General features: G+C 39.1%; 1 protein-coding gene and 1 long non-coding RNA gene across 6 annotated transcripts in view; one reads left to right on the forward strand and one right to left on the reverse strand.

Annotated features, from left to right (window-relative positions):
• The window catches only part of LOC120516726 (WD repeat containing planar cell polarity effector), a 456415-nt gene extending 439942 nt beyond the window's left edge, over positions 1 to 16473 (forward strand). For 2 of the 3 annotated variants that reach the window (XM_039738613.1, XM_039738612.1), the window contains exons 16-19: positions 5360 to 5501; positions 12782 to 12882; positions 14039 to 14067; positions 14926 to 16473. In XM_039738613.1, the coding sequence (XP_039594547.1) occupies positions 5360 to 5501; positions 12782 to 12882; positions 14039 to 14067; positions 14926 to 14976 (323 nt within the window). In that variant the 3' untranslated portion in view covers positions 14977 to 16473. Of the gene's footprint in view, positions 1 to 5359; positions 5502 to 12781; positions 12883 to 14038; positions 14068 to 14925 lie in introns of those variants that run through there. The other variant, XM_039738614.1, reaches the window with a different exon arrangement.
• The window catches only part of LOC120516729, a 29754-nt gene extending 5105 nt beyond the window's left edge, over positions 1 to 24649 (reverse strand). Inside the window, exons 1-3 of one of the 3 annotated variants that reach the window (XR_005630898.1) lie at positions 24569 to 24649; positions 23624 to 23722; positions 8369 to 8700 (exon numbers count right to left, since the gene is read on the reverse strand). This is a non-coding gene — a long non-coding RNA (uncharacterized LOC120516729). Of the gene's footprint in view, positions 1 to 8368; positions 8701 to 19032; positions 19089 to 23623; positions 23723 to 24568 lie in introns of those variants that run through there. The other 2 variants (XR_005630897.1, XR_005630899.1) reach the window with 2 other exon arrangements.
• Positions 24650 to 26828: the final 2179 nt, after the last annotated feature.

Raw genomic sequence — 26828 nt, forward strand, 5'->3', positions numbered from 1 at the left:
TGGCAAACTGTCAAAAATGCAATACTGCTTAATGCTTTTGGCAGACTATTCTTAGAAACAGTGGGGTTAAGCAAGTTTTTGCCTGAGACTGTCATAATTATAATATTATTTCTTAAGACCTCTTTACTCTCCACCGAAGATCTACTAATTGTGTTAAATAATTATTAAATTTATTCAGTAATTTCCTTTTCGCTTTTGCTTTGGGTGATATTAGATGTCTTAAGCTCTTTTGAGTGTATTTCATGCATTTTTAATATGATACAATAAAAAAAGTAATTTTCCTCCTAAAAATACACATTTAACTATTGCAAAGCTACTTGACAAAAAGAAAAACAAAAAAAAAAAAAACTCCAGAAGACCGGTAAGGCATTGTGAGTCAAGTGGTGGAACCTGTAATTTGAATGAGTGGCAAGTATAATTGTAGAAGCCTTCAATTAAGTAACTCCTGCTGACGATATCAAAGTAACTTTCTAGTGATGAGTAAAGAGAAAGGTTAGTAGAGTCATTTGGGGAATGTTTTCCTCTTTTTAACCGTAAAAGACATGTTATGATAAAAAGGCCCAGAGGGATGCAGGTGGTTTCAAGTGGCTTTTGCTTCCTTAGGTTTTTGGGGTTCAGTTTTCTCTGTCTGGCTACGGTCGAAAATCGGATCTGACAAAGCATACCATGTTGACAGGCCTAATAGGCTAATCACCAATAGGATTTTAGTGTTCTAGCCTACGTCGTTTTGGAGCAAGGAGATAAAAGATAAGCAAACAGTTCAAGTTTCAGTGAGCTGTCACAGCCCAAACAGGCATTCTCTGAAATATACAAATAACACCATGTGCAGTTCAAAAATATCAACCTCCAAAAGAAAAAATAAACAAAATAAAACGAGTACCAATAAATAAATTAGAGTAAAATAGTTAATTGGCTGCATGGGAGTATAGTGATCCTCAGGTATAAATCTGAGACTGAGAAAAGGATTTAAGTTAATCCTACCATTTTGGGCACATGTATATAATAGTTTAAGACATGCAGGTTAGGTGTTGGAGTGGAAATGCTAAATTGGCTCTAGTGTGTGTGTATGTGTGTGTGATCACCCTCAGATGGACCCTGTCCCTAGTCGAATGATTGTTCTTGCCCTGTGCCTGATGCATGCTGGTATAGGCTCCCTCCATATGTACATGTATATGTATATATGTGTGTATATATGTACAGTATTTCTCCTGTTCCTTCTCTTAATATATATACATATATATATGTATAAATAAATTAATGTATATATAGTTTCTAAACCTAACCTTGCAGCAACGTTTGTAATGCAAGATCCAAACATGGTTAGCATACCAAACTCTTACAATCACACACACACAGCCTCACTCACACCAAATCAGTTTAACTTTGCCCTAACAACTTAGTAACATGTCTTTCAACTCTAGGAGGCAATTGGACTCCTGGCCTGACACTACCATGAACACATTGAAAACATGGCAGTTCTATATAGAATGTATCCCGGCTGACAGCTAAGCACAATCTGGAGAGTGACAATGCACTCTCCTGCACTATGATGAAGCATAAAATAATGTACAGTAATTAGTGGCAAATCATAATTATAAAAGTTATTAATAAATGTCTCAGGCTGGATTTAATTTTATTATTTAGTATTTAAAACGTTAGTGCCTGTACTGTTTAGTCAGATAGCCACAACATTAAAACCACCGGCAGGTAAAGTGAATAACAATAATTATTTTGTTACACCTGACAAGGAGTGGGATATATTAGGCAGCAAGTGAACAGTAGGCACAAGATGATGTGTTGGAAGCAAAAAAAATGGCAAACCTAAGGATCCGAGCGACTTTGACAAGGGCCAAATTGTGATGGCTAGACGACTGAGTCAGAGCACCTCCAAAACGACAGATCTTGTGGGGTGTTCGCCAGTATGCAGTGGTTAGTAATTACTGAAAGTGCTCCTATCAAGTACAACCATAGAATGGGCAACATGGTCATGGCTGCAGAGCCAGTGTGATGCACTTGGCAGTGTTCTGCTGGGAAACCTTGGGTCCTGGATTCATTTGGATGTTACATTGAAATATACCACCTATCTAAAGATTGTTGCAGACCTAGTACACCACTTCATGGCAATGGTATTCCTTGATGGCAGACACACTGCAAAAATTGTTCAGGAAAGGTGTGAAGATGACAAAGAGTGGAAGGTGCTGACTTGCCCTTCAGATTCTCCAGATCTCAGTCCAATCTAGAATTTGTGGTATATGCTTGAAAAACAAGTCCGATCCATGGAGACCCTACTGTTGCAACTAACAGGACTTAAAGGACCTGCTGCTAGCGTTTTGGTGCCAGATACCATAGCGCCTCTTCAGAAGTCTTGTACAGTCCATGCCTCAGAGCTGTCAGAGCTGTTTTGGTGGCATGAGTGAGACCTACCGAACATTAGGCTGGTGATATTAATGTTGTGGATGATCAATGTATTCAAACTATCCACCTAGCTATCTGCCCCATTTTATGATCTGCTTTTTCCAAGTGGGGTTTCTTTCAGCATTATCAATAGGCAATTTGGTATGAATTTCCATGAAAGGACACGCCATCTTACATACTCATTCCTGCTGTGCCAATTTAGATTTCTCAGTTTACATAATGTGGAGATATTTGTAGTACTAGAAGGTTTATGTAAATAATGGAACAGTATATACAGTAAGTGGCACACCAACAGTTCCAGGAATTCAATTCAGGTCCCTGGAGGCAGGCTAAACTGTGACATATTTGATGGGGCATGCAGATGCAGTAAATGCCTGTGGCATACACCCATTTTTACAATTAATGCTGACAAGGGGCTCCCCACCTACTCCCACCTCTAGCAAAACTCTTAAACCTGAGGTCACAGGGTAAGATAGAGAAGAACAGCCTAGGGTGATAGTTGTTCTCGAGCTGACCCCAGTGCCAACCACTACACCACCATGCCACCTCACTTACAAACCTTTGCTGCATAAAAAAAATTGTGATTTAGAAATTACGCTTTGATCATGGTGTACCTCTACAGTGTAACTGTGAAGAAAACACGGACATTATTAGCTCTAGTGCTTTCTTACGTCTTCTTTCCTCCCTAAATGAAAGCATAGTCATGTCTAATCTTTTTTTTTTTCTACTGTGTATTCAGCAATCCCTTTTTAAGGACTGACAATGAAGCAACTCCCTTATTTTTTTCTTAACATTTGAATTGCCTCAAATGATATTTATTCTCCTTCACAATGACCTGTGTTCATAGGTGATGATCTGCTCTTTTGGGGGATTCTATTGTCACTGACTTCAGCAAAAGTTCTATTCATGTGCTTAGCAAGCACAAGAAAAAGAGGCCTGCCACTAGGCAGCATGGTTCAAGTACATTTCCTGATACTATGTATGATTCCGGCTAGTGGGCAGTATGGCCTACTACTAGGGCTGGGAACTGGAAAACACAAAGTCTCAGGTTCAGGCTCTTCCACTGCCTCCATCAGATTTTGTACACAGAAGATGTAAGTTGCATGTTTGTAAACTGTTGTGCTGGATATGTAAAGCGCTTTCACTATAAAAAGGTGATCGAGTGGCCTGCAAGTGTCAGAGAGCCCCACAAGATTGCATATGACGAGTGGACGGGTTCACATTCCCTGTGTTAAATGGATAAGGTAGGTATAGAAAAGAGTAGGTCGGATGGATACTGAAACTTAATAAAGAGCTTTAAATCCACATTTGTATAAACACGTGCATGCAGTGAGCTAAAATATAATGCTATAAAAACAGAGATATAGTAAAGAGAACTGCAAAAATGGCCTGAAAACTGTGTGCATGAAATTGGGTGGGTATCAGGACATCAGCCCGAGCGAAAGAGAGTACAGAGAAACTAACCTTTCTTTTTGTACCAATTACACAAAGAAGCAGCCGTCTGTGTTAGTGTTGAAAGAATTCATTTGAAATGTCTGTCCGACAAGTTGTTGATTTAGAAAGATAGCCCGTTGTCATGTGCAGCACGGTACAATGCAATCAGTTACATTTAGCCACAAGGAATATCCAGAAAATGTTTATTGTGCTCCATTAATGGCATAGAGGAAGGTGCACCTCCAGGCTCTCTAGTGATGCAGTAAAGTGGAAATTCTTTATCTCCTAGCTGTATGAGGATTTCATTTTTTACTGTATGAAATGCATTCATCTGCATCACTGAATGTGGATACACATCTTTGGTTGTAAACAACGGCCTTGTCTGCTCATGGAATAATTCTCCACTTACCATGCAGTTTTAAAATCTTGATGAAATGTCCGGTAGTAATTAGAGCTTTAAACAGACCCTGTAGCCATCGTCCCCAGGCTATGCTGCTCTCTTCATGAATGGCAGGGTTAGGATGTGCACTTTGTAGGTCACTAAAGTGACCTTTGGTGGCAGTTGACATTTGGTGAATGCTCTGGCAAGTGCTTCATTAATGCTAATACTTAAAGGTGTAAGCAGGCTGAACCTGGGCAATTGTAATAATCAGAGGTAAAGCCAAAAAGCGAATCCAGGAGAGAGAAGAGAGGATTTTTTTCCTCATCCCCCTAAGGGGGCAGTCATGAACCATACATGCAGGACAGTGTGATGACTTTTTCCTTTTTTTATTGGAGACTAGGTTAGTTTCATTAATGCTCCATTTTTTAGGTCCTGTAATAAAACACACTACAATTCTCAGAGTTATATGGGTTTAGTAAATAGGCATATGAGTGTGCGATTGTCCTCAAAATAGCACTGTTTCCTTTTTTTGATGCTGTTCATATTCTGACCATCTCGCCGGAATGTGTTTTCCTGTCCAAAATAAATTTATAAAACAGTTAAATTGTATTATCTAGAGTTAAATTTTGCTGTATGTTACCTAACAAAGTAGATCAAAGTGTAATTAATTTATCGAGCTGTCTGTTATTGTACCGGCTGATTTCATTGCAGAGTTGGAATTACAAAAGTGTACTTTTATTTAGGAGAGTGGATTTCTAATTAAAATAGATCAGTTTGTTACTGCTTTTGCCCTGGAATGAACACTCGCTAATTATTTTTTTCCTCCTCACAAATATGCTCCGTTCTCGATAAATCATGCAAACATCCATAATGCAAAATGAGTACCAGTTTCTATAAAAAAAAAACATTACTTGACTTTTTGCGCACATTTTGTCATGTTTGTTTGTAATGGTGTTTGACTTTTTAAAATGCATCCTGTTGATTTTGTTTAAGATGCTAAATTTCCATAAAGAATGTGCCCTTACAAGAACTCACAATGGAGCTAGCATCTGGCATGAAAGATATCTTTGGCTTTTCATTTCCACTGAAGCAAGCTTTTTTTTTATGCTTAACTGTCTTGTTTTCTAGAAGCACACATTGCCTTTGATGCAGAAGACCTGCATGGAGATCTGCCTGAACCTTTAGCTGCCTGTCACACAGACAGCTGCCATCCACCAGGGTCAAGTCACCTCAGCGATGACACACCTGCTCCGAGGAAGCCCTCCTTCAGGTGGGTAGTTACTGGGAATCATGAGCCAAGCTGAGCAAAATGGCTAGCAATATGCACAAGTACTATTCTTTATGCCTATACTGTAAGGAGCTCGACTTATTGTACACCATACCTCCCTTTGAATTCATGTTGCTGTTTCCTGCCGAAAATCAAGCGAGGCACACCTAGAGTGAACAGAAATGTTGAATGTGCGTTTTAAAACTGTTTGGTGATAAAATGGCTGCTATTCACCTTTGTGCCTTTCACTGCCATTTTTACTCATACGCTAATCTTCTCAGAATTTCTCCTGCTTTTAATTTAAAAACAGCTCAGTCAAATATCCAGCTAGGAAAGCTCAGAGAAAACAAAAGTTTGGTGCTGCATGTCAATTTGCATAAGAATTACACAAAGAGCCTAACCAGATATGTTAGGAAATTTTCTAGTAAGCAATATTTTCATATCTAGCAATAAAACCGTAAGCTCTATTACACATTCAACTTTAAATAAGTATTTTGTTATGTCCAATAATGTCAAGCAAATGGAAAACTTAAAATTAAAAATCAGCAATAACCAAAAATAAATTTCAAAAAGGCTAATAGAAGCTCAGCTTTCCTCTGGTCACAAAAAAACAGAAAATAATCCTTAGAATTTTTGCCAGGAGTGGCCAGCAGGGGTCACTCTGAGTTCTTCCATCCTTCCAGCCATCCATTTTACTTACCTGGCTGAGCAGATACCACAAGTGTAAAAAAGGCTGAGGCGCAACCTTCCTTTTTGCAATTCAATGAGCCCTAATTAACATTCAATTAGAAAATAAATAAATTAAAAGGGTGTTTTTTTTTTTAAATTATAAACATAAAAAAAATTGGCTGGGCAAACATTAGGGAGAAACTAATAATAGGAATGGCGGCACGGTGGCACAGTGGGTAGCGCTGCTGCCTCACTTCCCGGTTCGCTTCCCGGGTCCTCCCTGCGTGGAGTTTGCATGTTCTCTAAGGTGTCTGCGTGGGTTTTCCTCCGGGTGCTCCGGTTTCCTCCCACAATCCAAAGACATGCAGGTTAGGTGCATTGGCGATTCTAAATTGTCCCTAGTGTGTGGGTGTGCGTGTGTGTGCCCTGCGCGTGGTTTGTTTCCTGCCTTGCGCCCTGTGTTGGCTGGGATTGGCTCCAGCAGACCCCCCGTGACCCTGTAGTTAGGATATAGCAGGTTGGATGATGGATGGATGGATAATAATAGGAAACAAGAGAAAAAAAATACATAATCCTGACAGTCTGGAGTTTAACTAGGCAGTTTTTTCCTTGCATTAATTCACTGTAAACCACAGTCATATGTGACTAAACACCTCTCATACTGTACCTTTTCTTGCCCTCAGTGGTACCACTTTTTTCTACCTCTTGCCAAAGCCTAAGCATCAACATCGTCTCAACATCTTTATGGCTGAAAGTCCCTTGTAGACCTTAGATTAGTCACTTCTAGTACCACTGGAATTACATCCGGGTCAGTTGCTGGTCTCTGTTTAAACCAGGGATGCTGTGTTGAAGCTCCCACCAATCCTGGAGTCCTGCAGAGGTCTGTCTATCATGAATGGCATGATAAAGCTCTCTCCCACAGGTATTTCTTTGAGCTTGTCTGTCTTTAAATTTAAACAAATCCTATTTACATATTTACAGGGCACAGCCAAAATGATTTATAAAGCAACTTTTCACAAACTTTATGCCTGTTTTCATGAATCACACTTTTCAGATATAATAGTTGCTAAACTCTTAAATGCACAAATTAGCTAATGCATATTTAGCATTGGACAGATTTTCCAAATTGGACATTTTAGAGTATTTATAGAAACGTTAAAAACACACCTTATGGTGACAAGATGGTCAAAGAGAACACAGTATATTATTCTGCTCTCTTATTATGCACATATGATATCTGCTGTTGGCAGTCTGCATTTATATTTCCATCCAACCATTTTCCGAAAAGCTTATTCCAATACAGACAACAGAATTCAATTTTGTAATAAAGTAGCCATCACTGAACACAGTTTTACCGTTGAGAGTAAGCAGAGCCTGTCCTGGAAGCACTGAGGGCAAAGTAGAAACTAACCCTTGGTGGGACACTGCCTTATTCTTCATACTGGTTGAGTTTCGAGTGACCTGTCACCCAGAGATACATGACTTTGAGGTGTAAAAAGAAAAGCAGAATATCCAGGGGGATAAAAACATGAAGACACAGAAAGAAGCTACAAACTCCACATTGACAAGGAAAAGACCAGGTCAGAAACCAGTAATAAATGCAACTAGGAAACTCTCAGACCACTGACCATCATAGAAAGGTGGTTCATGTCCAGCACTTAGGGCCATTCACCTTTGTCATGCTGAATAGTCAGCCTACACAATGTGCTTCACTGCCATCAGATGTCACCACTGTTCTTTTCCTGACAGCCATGCCATATGCTCACATCAAAAATGTCATGTGGCCACACTGCCACTTGTGAGAAGGACCCAAACCCAGTAACATGGCGGAGGAAGCCCGCACCTCTCAAGTCTTTAGTTGTGTAAGACGTTCTGTTGTGCTCAGAGTGTTTCACTTGCGTTTGCGGTGGAAATGATCAGTCGGCCTATGCACTGTGCGTCACTGTGAGCAGAGCTCTCTAGGGTTCTTTTCCTGTCAGTAATGCCGTGTGCCCATGTAGCTGCTGTTATCGTGTCACCCAGGGTGTGTGGCCACAGTGGCACTTGCTGTTAAAAGAACCTGAAGCTCAATTATGTGGCAGAAGTAGCCTGCACCTCCAATTCTTGGGTCATGTTATGCGTATAATGTTATAAACTCTCGATTAAGATGAAGATCAAGGTTCAAGTCACAGTGGTTCGTAGCTTTCTCCATGACAGATAGGCAACCCGTAGAATTTTATTGATGATATATATATTGTAAAAAGAAAAAGGCAAAAGGAGTGAAAAGGTTTGAGGAAGACCACCCCGTGAAAAAATGTAAATCAGAAGTCAAGCATGTCTTTACAGAACAGAGTTCAAAACATTACTGAGCTAACAGGGTGAGACTGGGTTAAATATATGGCTGAAACAGGAAGAGGATGGATCAGGGCAACCGAAACAGGAAATTATGTCTTCTGTAGGTGGGTTCTGGAACAGATATGACATCATCAGAGAAAGACATCATCAGTGGGTGGTCCGATGGTGACATTATTGGGAAGCATGTTCTTCGGCTGGTCTACAGGAGAGACAATCAAGAAAGTATCAGATGACAGCACCAACCCTTGGTCCGACTGAGAAATAACACCATTTGAACCTGTCAGCTGTCTCCCATGTGCACGTGTGTATGGGTTTGGGAGGGGGCCGAAAGAGATACCAATGAGTCTAGATTAATAATTACAGCTAATGCCACATCTCTTTTCCCCCTCGATGACAACTGCCATTTTATAAGTGAAGCATTTCATAAACCCGTTGCATTAAAGTACATTAGCTAAACCTGAAACACTCTTGTCTACTCAGTTCTTCCATCATTACTACAGTGCCTTTAGTGTTTTTTTGAAAGTGTACCACACTGACCGCAGTCCAAAGCAATAATAGTAAACCCTTCTTATCTGCAAACTAACAAGACTGGCGACTTGGGGCACCTTTGTTCTTATCACTGGTCAGTAATATCCGAAATAGACAAAGGAGAAAGAAGTTAGTGGTGTTTTGTTTTTGCACAATTCTAGAAATGGCAGTTGAAATGTTTGGATCATACAAGTGTCCGTTCAACATTTACATTCATTTTCATTTGCAATTTTATTTAATCTGTAATATCTGGATGTGAAATATTTTTATATAATAAATCAATTTAACAAGTGATGATACAAGAAGCATGATTTAAAAACCTTCCATGGTTGGTCCATTTTAATATGTAAGGCCAAGAATGATCTGAACTACTTACAAAGCCACGTGGTTTTATTTCTGACTTGCTCACCCTGGATTCCTTTCTGTCATACTGCTAGAAAATCGTTTTCTTAACAAATTGGATAATGTGAGACGCATCGTGAGAAAAGCCTGCAGTAGTCCTGATCTGATTATCCCGTTTGTTCTCAGTACCTACTGGAAAGAACTTTCTCATTTTTTAAGCATACAGAAGAAAACAAAGATACAGGTTTCACAAAACAGGCACTGTAACTGATAGCCACGCACAGTCGGATATAAATTATGCAGGAGCTTCAGTTGGTACAAGGCTCACAAAATAAATGTTTGACTTGGTGTTATGCTGACGGGCTTATGGGAGTAGCGAAGCACACTGTCTCTTTTATGAAATCATCAAGAGGCCTTTATGGAAACGTTTAAACCACATGTGCAGAAGGCCTTAGCTGTCTCAGTGCGAAAAAAATGGGGAGTGTATAGTTTGTCCCTAATACGTTGAGCATTTAGGTGGATTTGTATGTATTAGATAAAAATGGTCTCGTTCTTTTTATCCTTATAGGCTTTTCATGGTTGTTGACTATACAACTGGAGGCTCAGTAGCTGCTACATCTTCTTCTAAGCCTTTAGATATATCTGAAATCCTCCCAGTATCGGCCAATTTAAAAAGGCACATCCAAAGAGGATGGACAGGTTTAAGCTCTTTTAGAACATAAAATAAGAGGGTTACGGCAATTTGGCAGCCAAAAAAGCAGTTTACAGGTCTTCACAGAATTAGTGACAGTATGTAAGAAAGCTGATCAAGATGCTATAGGAAAGATAATGGCAGCTGAAAGAAAAACAATCCCTCATTTTTTTAACCAACCTAATCTGGTCTCAGATGAAGTTTCATTGTTTCTTATGTTGAGCCAATAAGGCTTAGTGTGATGGAGTAGCAGCTTTATTCCAGCTTTATTTTGGCTCAGGAAAAGCCGATGAGGGGTACAATTGCTCCATGGATTCACAGCAGCATGTGTAAAGCCGTACTGTACAGGGAGCAAAAAAAGACACAAATCTGGGAAGAATCCCAACATTTTTACTAATGCTTTGCGTTTTCCTTTTACACTGTGGTGGGAATCGAGTGACATTTTTATTTATTAAACCAGCACAGTCATTTCATATGTATGTGACACAGAAAGCTGCATACTTGCAGGTTTTCTTTTTTTTGGATTTTGCATTGAAGTGTGTTCTAAGGCACCCTCTTAATGTCAGGACTAAGCAGACATTCCCAAGGGTTTCAGTAGTAAAGCACTCGGCATCATAAGCAGACTACTCTGCCTTTTGGTCATTTATGTTTCATTTGCCAGGAATTCCTATTTCTTTTAATGTACTTGTTAGTAGGACTTAACATACGTAAGGTGACACAGCATATGCTAAGCAGCAGTTAGTCACTGATCTGAGTTCAGGTAATAAGTGCAATGGCAGTCTGAAAAACGAAGACTGCGGCAGGACTATACGCTTTCCACCATACACCATGTTTGTAAGGATTTTTTTTTTACTTACCATTTTCAATCTGTTGTAGTTTTCTTTACAACATATCCAGCTATGGGTTTGGCAAACTGGTTCGGTCTCTTCTTACTACACTACACTTCTGAACACACTGTTATACCAATAATAACAATAACTATTATAATCAGATCTATTATAATCAGTATTATAAATGTTAGCACTCTGGTATCACAGCTATTAAGTCATGAGTTTGAATGTTAGCCCAGTCTGTATGAAGTCTGCATGTTCTCCTTGTGTTTGTGGGGTTTTTTTTCCAGGTAGTCCAGGCTTTTTGTCCATATCCTTATGCTAGCTGAAGGCCCCTAATGAGAAAGTGTGGATGTGGGTGTGAGTGTGCCCTCTGATGGACTGTCCAAAGCTGGTACCTGCCTTGCATCTGTTGTTCCTGGGATAGGCAACACCTGCCACAACTCTGAATATGGATAAATAAGCAGATAGAACAAAAAGATGGATGGATATGTTATTATATTTTAAAAATTATTTTTATGCAGTGTGAACTCAAAGCATCAGCACACAGTTGTGGGAAGAAGGCTGGTTTGCCTCTTTAAGTAATGATTTAGCAAGAGGATTGTGTTGGGGACATTGCAGTCTGGCAACTTAGGGTGTGGAGAGACCAAAGGTCACTGGAGATAACTGACTCCGGAAGATTTGAAGGAAAGTACCCAGGAAAGGTTTATAAAGCCACTATGGTCTTGGTGCTGGGGCAAAGGCATGACTGCCCAGAGGTGGTTTGACCAAATGAAATGAGAAAAAGAGAAGGAAAACATGTTGGTGTGAGTTTGGGGGTGCTTGTGACACTTGGGGGTGGGCACACCACTTACCTGATACACAAGGGTTTGAAACATGCTTGTTAAGTCCGGAGAGGGTTCAGGTTTAATTGTTTATTCTTTTTTTTCCTTATTTGCTCTCTGTGTTCACCCCTCTCTTGCATTTAATTTTTTTTCTTATTTTTTAATTAGGTTAAAGAGTTTAATTTGTTATCTTTCCTCATTTTACATTATAGATACACTTTCCAAATGTGAATTGTTTTAAGCCATGTGAATGTCAATTAATTGTATGTATAATTTAACATGCATATTGTACCTGTACCCCCCGCGACCCTGTTCAGGGTTAAGCAGGCCTAGAAAATGGTATTGTATGGTATTATACCTGTGTTTATAATGTCCTTCTATTTTATAAAGGAAAGAGTTAAATGGATAAACAAATAGGTAAATGACGTCAAAAGTATGTGCAACCTTTCTGCAAATGACCCTGGAAATTTCTAAAGACAAATCATTTGTTTTTGAGTTAATGAATGGCCTACATATCTGCCCTGTTGCAGGCCTTATGTTCAATAAGTCAGTACAGACTTAATGAAGAAGAAATTCTGCTTGTTGCTCCTCTGTATTAGGTTGACAAACTAGCTGTGCCCGAGTCCTTTGATCATATACATGTCAAAGTCTCGGTTTCATTTCTCACTCAGAATGAGTCCCACAGTAACCCCGGTGTTCTTTCAGCCTGCATTCATATGAATCTTGAATTAAAACAAAACATCTCAGTCAGATGTATCAGGATCACAGCCGAGTTCACCATCAATTTGAGGCATGTGACAAAACCCTTGATCATGTGAAAGACTACATTTTTGTAAACAACAGTTTGAAAAATAGAAGACAGGCAGGCTGTAAAATCATTCATGGTTTATAGCAGTATGTCTCCTGTGTCCTCCAGAAAGGCAATAATGCCATCATGTTTGAAAAAGAATGCTTCAGTTCAAAGCTTCTGAATTATCTAGTCAAGCTCTTCAAACATGTAAACAAACAAAATGTCTGGCAAGTGTGTGATGCCGCCGTCTGTTTTCCTCCCCTCTGATTTGCCAGGCCTCCCAGCCGCAGATTGACAGCTGAGACGGCGAGTGAACTTGGAAGTGATGCCTACACAGCTGCTCTGATGCATGACCCCTGGTCCTGGACCCAAGCAGGTAAAAAAACAGGCAGTTATTTGAGCGAGCTGCTGGGCGCATTACAAACGGGAGGCGTCTCATAGCCTGAAGGCGTGAACGGGTCAGCGGTGCAATGAACTCAGCCTAATGCCGTTTGCAGGCCTTTGTGCGCTCAATATGGGCTGCTGTGTGCTCGTTGCAGAGGTTACGATTAACACAGATGAATAAAGGTGAATACTCATGTTTTCTAAATGTAAACTGTTGAAGAAAAAAGCAGTGTATATAGCCAATCTTTATTCATTTTAAACAAATGCATGCCCTGTGATTTACAGTAATGCAGCCTTATGCTGGTACCTAAATGAAATTAATGTAACTTGTATCTTTAAAAGTTATATCCTAACTAAATGTTACACTGTTGCAATTCTCTTAAGTGCCCATTGCTCCACCATGATAAAACATGTTTCTTACTTTGTTTGCTGCCTGTCATTTTCAAAACGATTCTGAATATCCTGAATGGTAGCTAAAGTAACAATTGTGTTGTTCGGTGACGCCTCCTCCCACACCTGCCTTACAGGCAGGCAGCTCTAAGCCACCCAGTGTCACCTGACAGGGTTCAGGGTGCTGTCCAACAAAAGCTGACTCATCCAGCATATGGCTCTTTGTCTCTAGCACAGGTTCATACGCCTGCCAGTCCTGAGGAGGAGTATTGAACTATCTGGATTTTATTGGGCCCTTATTTGATATACATATATATTTTTTACTTAACTCTCTATTCCTGTGTTCTGGTGTGAGTTACTGTGTTTACATTTAAAATTATTTATTTGCTTCTTCACATTCTGTTTAATTCAAAAAATATTGTGGTTAGCAATGCTTCACAGATCCGGAATCCTGGCTTTGAATTACAGCCCGGGTGTTATAAGTAATGAGTTTTGTACGTTCTCCTCTTATCTGCAGGAGTTTTCTCCCGTTTTAATCCCAAACCCCACGATGAGCTTGTTAGCTTGATTAGTGACTCTGAATTAGCCCACTCAAAAATGAATAATATCTCTGTGGGTGAGTTTGCCCAGAAATGAACTGGCAGCCCATCCAGAGTTGGTTCCTGCCTTGCTGCTAGGGCAGGCTTTGGTCTGCATGAACTGGAACACTATTAACAATCCTAAAATGTAATGTACTAAAATTTGCCATTTCTTTGCAGGAAATGACCTTGCTGATAATATAGAACAGGTAAAGCTGCTTTATAAAATTCTCTCATAAATATAAATATAAATAAGTTCATGTGAATGAAATGGAGAGGTGTAACTCAGTATTATCTGGCTTTGCTCTGCTCGCCTTGCAAGTGAGGACCATAATGGGTATGTTTTATGGAAATGGGACAGACTATCAGGCGAAATGCCAGTTTACCTAGAGAAGTGTCTAAATGAAGACAAGATCAGACGCAGCCTGCCTGTCTTCCTCCTGGTCTTACGCATGGCTAGGATAATTTATGCAAGTGGTGTACTGTAAGGAAGAAAGCATTATACAGAAGAAGATATTTCGGTGTCCGTATTTTCATTTAATTTTTTTAATAGTACACATTTCTTTAAATGTAGATTTAGAAGAGGCCCACTCAGAAAATCCAACTCAGTTGATTGTTTTTCCAGTGCTGTGTTGTTCTTTTGAGTAGCTCGCTCATTTCAGGCGAGAGGTATTTTCTTCTTCTGGTTCTAATCCATTTTTGATCACATTTGCAACATTAATCTCTGTGCTTATTTCTCACAATTCTTCAGTTTGTCCCAAGTGTCTCCCTTTGCTGAGGAAAAAAGCAAAGAGAATGACAGGGGTGGGGTGTTTTTCAAGTCAGGATTGGCAATGCTTTGTGCGTTAGGCCTGCATAGCAACCTCGAGCATTAATCCCTTTTCTGGCTTCAGGTTTTTTCTTTATTTTTTTTTTGTAATTTTGCAAGGTCAGTAAAGTAGCACACATTGCCGCCTTACAAGGAGCAGAGCAGAAAAAAATCTGATTCTCTGTGCTAAGCACCAATCAGTGTGTTTGAACCTTTTTTTTTTGGTTTGCTTTGTAATGTTCTTGTTTATTTCTTTCAGGAAACTGAAGAGATGGGATCACTCAAAGTAATCCACTTTGGCTTAGTCTAGTCCTGCATTCCTCAAGTTTTCATTTTGATGATTCTGATATCTTTTGGAAACCTTGAAACTTTATTGTACTTTAGGTTGGTCTTCCGTTTTTTGACAAACACAGGGAGGGTCTCCACTGATATGAACTAAAATCTGTGACCCAAAAGCCAACACTATTTTTTGATGAAATACAATATATACAAACAGTAAAGAGTACAGCAAAGTACCACAGCACTAGAAAACTCTTTACATAGTTTCATATTAATCTGGGCAGCAGCAGGCCACAGGGTTTGAATCCTGGCCCATTCTGCATGTCCTTCCCGTGCCAATATGAATTTTGCCCCAGATATTCCAGTTTTCATCCCAAGTCCCAAAAGATTGGCCCTGTATCATGTATGCATTAGGGTCCTCTTCAATAGCCCGGTGCCCCATCCAGGGTTGATTCCTGGCTTGTCCTCATGCTGTCAAGATAGGCTCCGGCTTCCACTACCAGAAACTGGATTAAGCAGGATTGTGGATGGATGGATGAGTGAAATGTGCTTCTTATTGTTCATTCAGGGGTTACTGCATTGGATGTTTTGCTTCATGTTGATTTTCAATAGAAGAGTAATGTATTTTTTTTTATTAAAAATGTTTTTTTACATTTAATAAAGCATTATAAGAATTCCTATTTTACTCTTTATAAATATTGCTTTTGATGAGCTTCAATGGCTCAATGAAAACAACATCCGCTGCATGCTAATTGGATGAGGAAGGGGAGTCGTTTTTCTTATAGGACAGGTTCATACATACAAACATGAGTGAGTGAAAAAAATTAAATGATATGAAAGGAAGCAAACATAAAGGCGGGTTAAACTTACTGGCCACCAAAATCAAGCGTTTTTTTTGGAGCTGAATAAAAATGTGTATTAGCAACAACCTGTATTGCAATATTCTGTGATAAGGGCATTTATGAATATCTACATGGGTCTTAAAAAAAACCATAACAACCAAAATGTGTTTCTGAAATGGTGCCATACTCCTGTCAGAGCTGTTGATGGTCTGTATTGAGGATTAATCTGACAGCAGCCAGTGATCCATAATCCTTTACTATATCGTAATCTATTTACTTTGCATTCTAAGAGGATTTTCGTATAAAAATATACAAGAGATGCCTGAAATGTACATAAGATCAGGGAAGCTCTGTTTCTACAATCCGCTTCTTATTATTAAAATCTTTATGTCATTCTTGGAGTTCTTCTCAGGAAAAGGTAGATATAGATTATAGATCAAGCTTTTCCTGATGGACCTTTTTTCTTTATTTTTTTTTTAATTCCCTACTGATATGTTCATCACTGCTGTCAAGTTTCTTAAACTAGCAAATTGCATATACAAGTGGTCCACTGCCATCTTATAGGCTGCTTTTATTACATGTGTATTTGGAGGATCCTCAAAATTACCACATGTATGGTCAGATTGTGGATTTTGAACAGTGAGTTTTTTTTTCTTTTTAACTAGTAAATTCAAAGAAAATTACAGGATAATTTTAGTTACTTGTACAGAAAAAAAAATGGACTAAAAGCAACAGCATTCATCTGTTTTCTTTACTGCTTCCTTATGAAAATTGCAGGACGCCAACACTTGTCCAAGCCAGGCCTTGGACTGTAGCACAAAATTCACTTGCATGATGTGCCGCCCCAAGATGGATCAAAAACATTGGAGTGTTAATTACCTGGCCCTTGATTATTATTTTTTTTCTGAAATGTCCAGCTAATCATAATTTTGTTTTTGCTTAATCAGCACTAAGGTACTCCAAATTTTCCCTGGAGTTTCATACTTACCAGTGACAAAAAATAGGCACGTTGCAACTACCAGTACATGTTCAATATCAGCACTTTCTTTTTGTACGTTCCTTATTTTGTTTGTCTCTCATAGCATCTCTTGATGAGTTTAACAATTATCTTATAAATTTTTTATCAAAATATAGATATGTTATCTTTATTATTTTTAATCCTGGTTGTCAGAACAAACGGCACAATGTGATCGTATTACTATATAAAAAAAGATGTTTAACATGTTTAAATGACTCTTAACAGTTCAGTTCCTCAGCAAGAGAAGGATACAGCCTTTTAGATCTCCTAACAATTTTAGTAACTCCTGCATTATACTGATTTTGTCTTTCTGGACTATGGAGAATCTATATCTGCATGTTTTTAGCTCAGAGATGTGCATTCAACTCTTTATTGGCTTAGTATGTGTAAGTGTAACTGTGTACATAAGTCTACTCCATTATGGCCTGCTATCCCATCAACAATTGGTTCCTGTTTTGTATCAGATGCTATTGGAATAGGCTTCTGCCCCCATCACTCTAAATGGAGTAAGCAGGTTCAGTAGGTAAATTAATAGATGGATAACTACTTATTAATTTTATTTTTAAAAAGTGAAGGATCTTTTAATAGTTGTTACGTCAGTGCTATTCTTTCTTGTATTTTCAAGTTAGTTAACTAGCTAAATAGTCAATACATTGTTGTCATTCACTGTCATTGTAAATAATTGACCTGTAGCTGCTAACAGCAGGAGGTGCAGGGCAAGTGTCCTGTTTTTCTTTGGTATGGTATATGAGGCTTTCAAATCATCTGCAGACAAATTTAAAAAATTGCCTTAGCAAAACAACACATGAGCTTCTCTGCAGAGCTGTGAGAATGAACCTCTTGGTTTGCAGAGTCTATAACATTACCAGAACATATCTGATAACACCACACATTTGCTAGTCTTGCGGGGCCAGACATGATTCTCAACCCATTGGGGATAACCCATTAAAAAAGTGTGCAGTGAAAGAAGGGAAATCCTGAGTTGCAAAGGCCTAAAACACCTGCCCCTAATAGATAGATAGATAGATAGATAGATACTTTATTAATCCCAAGGGGAAATTCACATAATCCAGCAGCAGTATACTGATACAAAGAAACAATATTAAATTAAATAGTAATAAAAATGAAAACAATTAAAATAAAATTAATGTTCGCATTTACTCCCCCGGGTGGAATTGAAGAGTCGCATAGTGACAAAAGTCTGTCACTGAAGCTACTCCTCTGCCTGGAGATGACACTGTTAAGTGGATGCAGTGGATTCTTCATGATTGACAGGAGTTTGCTTAGATCTCCTGTCCGTGCATTTTAAACCACTGTCAGAGTTTCACAGAGTGCAAAAGATACTGAAGAAAAGACTTGATTCTTAAAAAGCTAAAATTGCTGTTATTCATTCAGGAGTTCAGTAGCACAAGGTAACTGATGCTTAATAATTAATATACATGTTGTAATGAATGCTGCAACAGTGGAGACAGAATGACACGCACATACACATGTAGCTACTGGGCTCCACACATTTGAGAAGTACCTCTGTCTGCTATGAAATCTGTTTGTCATTTTAAGTAATTCATCCCTATATGGCATAACAGCATAACAAAAGGGTGTAGATAAGCATTGTGGTCTATAGATATACTGCGTGGTAAAACACTGGCTATTTTGTTGTGGCATGTTTGTATTTCTTAATAGACAATAATGTTAAATTTCTTTAAATATTTGTTTAAACGTGCAGCCAGAAGGTGGATGCTATGCAGCTTCATCTGTGTATCTACTGGTATCATTAGGCAGATTTGTTAATTTGGGTGTGCATTTCCCATGGTTCTTCATTATCAGCTCTGTTAAAGGCTGTCCTTTTGATGTGATGTGACGCACTATTTACTTTGAATGTATATTTTGCAGTTTATATTTTCATGAATATGGCTGCCAATTTTTGCAATTTTACATCACCTCCTAAACTATTGTCATAAAGCTGAACAACAAATTCTGAGCCAACATATAATGTTGAAGGAGTAACACATTTAAAATAGCTTGCCTTAATGCTAGAAGTATCAAAAATAAGGTAAGTGAGCTGGAGTTGTATGTAGCAGAGCATAATTATGATTTTATAGCAATAATGGAAACCTGGCTAAATAACAAAGATGGGGATGAGTGTAACATAGAGGGATACACATTTTTAGGAAGGATAGACAGAAAGGATGTGGGGTTGCTGTTTATGTCAAACAGAATTTAAATGTAAGTCCTCTTCAGTTGGACGATGAGCCCCATCTTAGTGAGCACATGTGGCTTCACCTGGAAAATAATAGGGAAAGAGGTCTTATTTTAGGAGTGTGTTATAGACCACCCAATTTTGACAGTAATTTCAACAGACATCTTTTTTGTAATATCAAAAAGGCAAGTGTACAGGGAGATATTATAGTCATGGAGGATTTTAATTATCCAAATATTAACTGGGATAATCTTGCAGATGGAGGAGCACAAGAGTTTTTAGAAGTAATCAGTGACTGTTTTTTAACACAGTATGTTAAAGCACCAACATGTGGTTATGCCTGTCTGGATTTAGTATTTTGTAATAATCAAGAATGAATTGAGAGTGTAGAGGTAATTGAATCACTAGGGTCAAGTGACCATAATATAATACAATTCTCAGTGTTTTGTAAGAGTGCAAATGCAAAAACTAAAATTGTTCTGTTGAAATTTGGTAGGGCAAATTTTGAGCAGATGTGACAAAGTCTAAGGAGGATTCACTGGGATAAGCTTTTAAGTGTGAAGACAGTCGAGGAGCAGTGGAACAGGTTTAAAAATGTTGTACATGTAATGCAGGATGGATACATACCTAAATTTGAAATTAATAAGAAATTTTTTAAAACTCTACAGTGGATTAGTAAAGATTTTAAAAAGAAGCTGCAAAAGAAAACACTACTTTATAAGGCTTATAAGACTAATGACTGCAAAGTGAATCATAGAGCATATGAGAATATGATAGCAACCATTAAGATGGATATCAGGGAGGCTAAAAGATAGTTGGAGAAGAATATATCAGATAAGGAAAAAGAAGACCCTAAGAGATTCTTTCAGTATTTTAGTAATAAAAGAACAGTCAAGGAGGAGGTAAAGTGCATCGGAAATAGTAAAGGGGAATTAAAAGATACAGACAATGAAATAGCACATGCCATAAACATACATGTTTATTAGGTCTTCACAGATGAGAAAGTAGATAACCTCCCAGAGGTAAAGAGGGCTACTAAGGACATACTGAAGAGTTTGGAATTATGGAGGGAGAAGTGCTGCTCAGATTAAATAGGCTGAAATCAAACAAATCACCAGGACCAGATATAATTTACCCTCGAGTTCTTAAGGAGGTTTATCAGTGCATTTATAAACCCTTGACACATATTTTTAGGAAGTCGCTGCGCACTGGAGAGATTCCAAAGGACTGGAAAATGTCAAATATCATCTCATTATATAAAAAGGAAGACGGTGCCGGTCCCAAGCCCAGATAAATGGGGAGGGTAACATCAGGAAGGGCATCTGGTGTACAATTTTGCCAAATCAATATGTGGACAACAATATAAATTTCCATACCTGACTGGTCGAGCCCCGATCGGTCGAGCCCTGGGTTAACAACGACCGCCACCAGTACTGTTACTCAAAAGGCTGCTGGCGGAAATTGGACTACTGTTGAGCGAAGAAGGAGAAGAAGAGGGGGGAGACATGGCCGGAGGCAGGAGGAGAGGAGGAAGGTAAAGAGAGTGGAACTGAGGGTAGGAACTTTGAATGTTGACAGTATGACTGGTAAGGAGAGAGAGTTAGCAGATAGGATGGAGAGAAGGAAGGTTGATATATTGTGCATGCAATAGACTAAATGGAAGAGGAGTAAGGCCTGGTGGATTCAAATTGTTCCATCATGGTGTGGATAGGAGGAGAAATGGAATAGGGGTTATTCTGAAGGAACAGTATGTCAATAATGATTATGAAGCTAGAAATTGGAGGTGTGATGATGAATGTTGTTAGTGCATATGCTCCACAAATTGGGTGTGCAATGGATGAGAAAGAAGATTTTTGGAGTGAGTTGGATGAAGTGATGAACAGTGTACCCAAGGGACAGAAAGTGGTGATTGAAGCAGTTTTCAATGGACCTGGTGAAGGGAACAGAGGAGATGAGGAGGTGATGGGTAGGTATGGTGTCAAGGAGAGGAATGAAGAAGGTCAGAGGATAGTGGATTTTGCCAAAAGGATAGACATGGCTGTGGTGAATATGTATTTTAAGAAGAGGGAGGAACATAGGGTGGTGTACAAGAGTGGAGGAGGATGCACACAGGTATATTACATCCTATGCAGAAGAGTCAATCTTGAAGGAGATTGAAGACTGCAAAGTAGTGGCAGGGGAAAGTGTAGTTAAGCAGCATAGGATGGTGGTCTGTAGGATGACGTTGGAGATCAAGAAGAGGAAGAGAGTGAGGGCAGAGCCAAGGATCAAATGGGGGAATTTGAAAAAGAAAGACTGCAAGGTGAAGAATTACCAGACAGTTGGGAAACTACAGCAGATGTAGTCAGGGTGACAGCAAGAAGGGTGCTTGGCGTGACATCTAGAAAGAGGAAGGAGGAAAAGGAAACCTGGTTGTAGAATGGGAAGGTCCAGGAGAGTATACAGAGGAAAAGGATGGCAAAGAAAAAAGTGGGATAGTCAGAGAGATGCAGAAAGTAGACAAGAGTACAAGGAGATTAGGCGCAAGGTGAAGAGAGAGGTGGTGAAAGCTAAAGAAAAGGCATATGATGAAAGCATATGATAGGGTGTCTCGAGAGGAATTGTGGTATTGTATGAGGAAGTTGGGAGTGGCAGCGAAGTATGTAAGAGTTATACAGGATATGTACAAGGGAAGTGTGACAGTGGTGAGGTCTGCGGTAGGAGTGACGGATGCATTCAACGAGGAGGTGGGATTACAGCAGAAAGAAGAAGAAGATATAAAAAGAAGGACAGGGCAGATCCAAGCAACTATAGGCCAGTAAGTTTAACATGCATCACAGGAAAATTAATGTAAGGAATTATTAAGGATAAGATTGAGCAACACCTGGCAAGGACAGGAATTATTCTGAACAGTCAGCATGAGTTCAGAAGATGGAGGTCATGTTTTACTAACATGCTGGAATTCTATGTGGAGGCAACAAAAGGATACGATCAAAGTGGAGCATATGATATTATTTATCTTGACTTTCAGAAAGCATTTGATAAGGTGCCAAATGAGATGTTGGGGATTAAAATAAAAGAAGTGGGAGTTCTGGGTGATGTTTTTAGATGGGCGCAGAATTGGCTGAGACACAGGAAGCAGAGTTAAGAGTGGTGTTCCACAGGGGTCAGTGTTAGGGCTGCTGCTATTTTTAATATATATATAAATGATTTAGATAGGAATATAAGTAACAAGCTGGTTAAGTTTGCAGATGATACCAAGATAGATGGATTAGCAGATACTATAATTTGGAATATCATTACAGAAGGACTTGGATAGCATACAGGCTTGGGCAGATTTGTGGCAGATGAAATTTAATGTCAGTAAATGTAAAGTATTACACGTAGGAAGTAAAAATGTGAGGTTTGAATACACAATGGGCGGTCAGAAAATTGAGATTTAGGAGTCATAGTGGACTCTAAGCTACCGACTTCCTAATAGTGTTCAGAAGCCATTAAGAAGGCTAACAGAATGTTAGGTTATATAGCACGATGTGTGGAGTACAAGTCCAAGGAGGTTCTGCTCAAACTTTATAACACACTGGTGAGGCCTCATCTGGAGTACTGTGTGCCGTTTTGGTCTCCAGGCTACAAAAAGGACATAGCAGCACTAGGAAAGGTCCAAAGAAGAGCAACTAGGCTGATTCTAGGGCTACAGGGGATGAATTATGAGGAAAGATTAAAAGAACTGAGCCTATACAGTTTAAGCAAAAGAAGATTAAGTAGTGACATTATTGAAGTGTTTAAAATTATGAAGGGAATTAATCTAGTGGATCAAGACTGTTATTTTAAAATTAGTTCATAAAGAACATGGGGATGCAGTTGGAAACTTGTTAAGAGTAAATTTTGCACATGATAGACACTTGGAATAAGCTACCAAGTAGTGTGGTAGACTGTAAGACTTTAGGGACTTTCAAAACTTGACTTGACGTTTTTTGGAAGAAATAAGTGAATAGGACTGGCGAGCTTTGTTGGGCTGAATGGCCTGTTCTCGTCTAGACTGTTCTAATGTTCTAACAGAGAGAACACACAGCAACTGCAACAACATATCACTCATGTTTACTATTCATCCACTGATGTCTTCAGATGCCAATGTATAAACTCATGCTACAGAATGGTTTTTCCCCTGGATAAAGTTATCTGTACTTTTAACTTATGTGCAGTGTGCTATCTGCACATAAGGCTCACATTTATATGTCTAACTGGGTTTTTTTAGGAGACGTTTTGACTGGAGACAGTTTATCGCAATCAGAAACTTGCTGTCCGTCGGACCAAGTTAATGAGAGGACCTCTGATCGTGCAGTTCAAAATCACCGCCCCTACTATGAGCGTCACTTTCATGATTCATTGAAAATGTGACACTCAGTGGCTTGTGTAATTGTTCCCACCCAGTTTTATGTAAAATTTACTCATGGTTGCCTCCAGATGTGTGTTCATATGTATGCTGGTAGGGCCAGGAACAGGGTGATGGCTCCATCTTTTACTCTTTTATCAACTAGTAATTAAATTAACTTTGCCAACTTTGATGGATAATCCAGCACACCAGTTATCATCTGAAAGGTTGTACATCTATGTGGCCAAGAAAAACGTCGGCTCCTACCTTTATACACCAGTGCCTGCAGTATTTTTCTGTCCGTCTGAGTATCAGGTCAGCCGGGGTTCAGCTTTTGCTCCATGGCACATTACATAGGCTTGTTTCCTGTAAAAAAAAAGTAAGGCAGTCAAGCTATAACCTTTGTAGCGGGAAGCAATCCACTCTCTTCTGGAACAGAAGATGACCAGTTCTCTTTGCAGCAGAACACTCAGACCCCCCAAAAAAACCTCTGGCAGGATTACTATCTCTGAACAAGCTTCATCACCAAAACTCTTGTGCCTTAAAGAGTGACACTTTTCCCTACAAAGTGTCAGAAGACACAGCCAAGGGCCCAACACTAAAAGTAAGCTGAGGAAGACAACACCACATCACGGACATGGACAAACGACTACATGAAAAGAAGATGAGTGAATCCAAGCACAAGCAACATTCTTCACTTGAGCCCAAAGCAATGGCATTCAACTCCTCATACCATAGAACATCATCTTTAAAGGTTGGATATCATGAAACTGTTCGTCCCAAGATAACTTGGAACTCTAAGTAAGCTAGTAAACAGCCCCCTAAATACCTCCTTTTGTTGAACTGTTACTGTGTAACAACCTCCTGATTAACTGTGTCAGGTAAACCTTTAACGTTTACAAGTTTTTACCTAATTTGGAGACTAAATGGCTTTCATTATAGTCTAAAGGTTTAGCCCCCACTGACAAACAGATGTGCATTAGAGTGAGTTCTGTCTGACTGTGATGCCAGGCAAAAATGCTTATAAAATCAAGAAGTTCCAGAAAACCCCTAAATGAACAAAGAACAGACAGCATCTTCTGTATTCATTTTTGTTAGACCTGTTGGTGTTGTATCTCTTATTTTATGTCCATATATAAGCAATTACAATTTCATAATTCAAATGTAAATAAATACATTAATTTTTTCTTAAAATGAATGTGCCTCACTTACCTTAATATAAGTGTAATAGTTGGGATTCCCATCAACAGAGAAAGGAAAAGAAAGTAAAGTAGGGTTTTTACTGAAATATCTAATTCACCAAAACAAACAAAAAAAATAAATGATTAACCTGAATTGATAAATACCTCTTCATCCCTTCCACAGTTCCTGCAGTGTTATTGAAAGTGAGCTTTTAAAATTTGTTGATGTCTTGGAGTATACAGGGAGGAGGTCCACATAAGTCTTGATTTCTGTCCTTTGTTGGAGAGTCTTCAGCTATAATTCAGCTTTGCTGTTTTACAAATGACTGTGGAGTCAAAGAGCCAAGGAGTAGGTCATCTCAGGTGGAAGGTGTGGTTTGGTGTCACTGTACATACTTATATAATAAAGAGTACATATGTAAGTGATTAAAAACAGCCAGTGGGACAGGACAGGATATACAACTTTAGTGAGGTGCTGCTAAAGCTGTGTATAATATTAGAGCCACATCTGTCACACTCAGACGTCATTGTTGATTTGGTTACTAGCTGGTAGCCCCTTCCACGTAACGTTCAATTTCTATCTAATATGTGGTGCAAACAAAATGTTTTACTGAGACTATCAGTCTAGTTTTAGCTTTGATTTTCAAAACTTAATTTCACATTTCCTCTGGTGTTTGACTTACAGTTCTCTCATTCATTTTGTCAAATTAGATTCTTTGAAAATCTCACTAATAAATATTTGATAGTTAATTAAATTAACCCTGTGGTGGGCTGGCGCCCTGCCCAGGGTTTGTTTCCTGCCTTGCGCCCTGTGTTGGCTGGGATTGGCTCCAGCACACCCCTGTGACCCTGTAATTAGGATATAGCGGGTTGGATAATGGATGGATGAATTAACCTCTGTCTGAACAGTGGAGGCTGGTGAAAAACATTTGGGAGGTGACGCAGTTTATGGGGTGACAAAGTAAAGCAGCACTTATTTATTTTACAGTGCCTTTCACATCTATCTTATCTATTTATTATATAGTGCCTTTCATATCTGTTTATTTTATAGTGCCTTTCATACCTATCTGTCTAGTCATTCCACATGCTGTTGTGGCCCTCATTATACTGTCAGTGCAAATCTTGGACCCATAGGACAAATCCAGGCTAAAATGTATTATACCCGTTTCACCATGCTGCCCAACTTCATACCAGCTTTCCTATTTTTATTGAGCTGCAAAAACCTAATTCCGTGACATACACAGCCCCCTTATTCTTCCCATAACGTGCCCTATAGATGTGGAAAGGAACAAGTCCACCTGCCACCCAAATTTTATAGTACACCTGTCTTCAAATTCTTCAGTTCCCTGCCAGCTTGCCCAGTTCCCCATTGTGCCAAAACCCACACCATAGTATCCCACGTCTGTCTGTAATCTTTCAATAACATGCACTTCCGTCTGTCCAATAATGCATCCATAGCATAAATTCAATCCAAATCTTAATCTGCCTCTGCTAATAGAATGCCCAATCTTTGGCTATTTCCACTGTATTCTATAAATCCACATTATATAATCACTATTCCTCTTGTATCACAGTTTATCATTTACCACACCCAGAGATGAATTCCAAGTTTGCCAGGCTTACCTCACCTGTGCATAAACTCGCATTGCAAGATCCACAGACCCCCCACATCTTAAAACATTACTTGCCCCCCAACTTGTCTTGTACTACACCCACAGCAAAAGTCCAACCAAAATCTTTTTCTGCCTTTATGATCTTGATACCTATATAGGGTGGTCCAGATCTAATTATGCAATTTTCATTACGCTATAACTTATTAAGTTTATTACATAGAAAATCACCCGAAAAATCCCAGACCATCAAGAAGTGTACGAACTGACGACATGAAGAATCGTCCCCGCATAAATCAAAGTCATCCAGACGATCTGGATCTGCATAATTAGATCTGGACCACGCTATATTTCCTTAAACTTAAATTTTGCCCTTCTTTCCTTCAGCCCTGAAAATTTCTCAATTTCATTCGGCCTAAGTTGAGCTCATTTTACTAAGCCTGCCAAAAAAACTAATCTCATGCTATTGTCAAGAGCAATATTTCCCAATCTTTTTTTCTGTAGTGGCAAACTTTTTATAACCAAAATCATCCCAAGGCACACCACTATCTTACTGAGCACAAACACATTATATCTGATATAAGTGCTCAACTGCCCGAAGGGGCAGGACAATCGGAAAAGCCAGTAAAAAATGGAGCTCTGAGATCAGCACAGACATGGCACTTTGTGAACACTTTGGTG

Source organism: Polypterus senegalus, chromosome 16, assembly GCF_016835505.1.
Source record: "Polypterus senegalus isolate Bchr_013 chromosome 16, ASM1683550v1, whole genome shotgun sequence".
NCBI lineage: Eukaryota > Metazoa > Chordata > Cladistia > Polypteriformes > Polypteridae > Polypterus > Polypterus senegalus.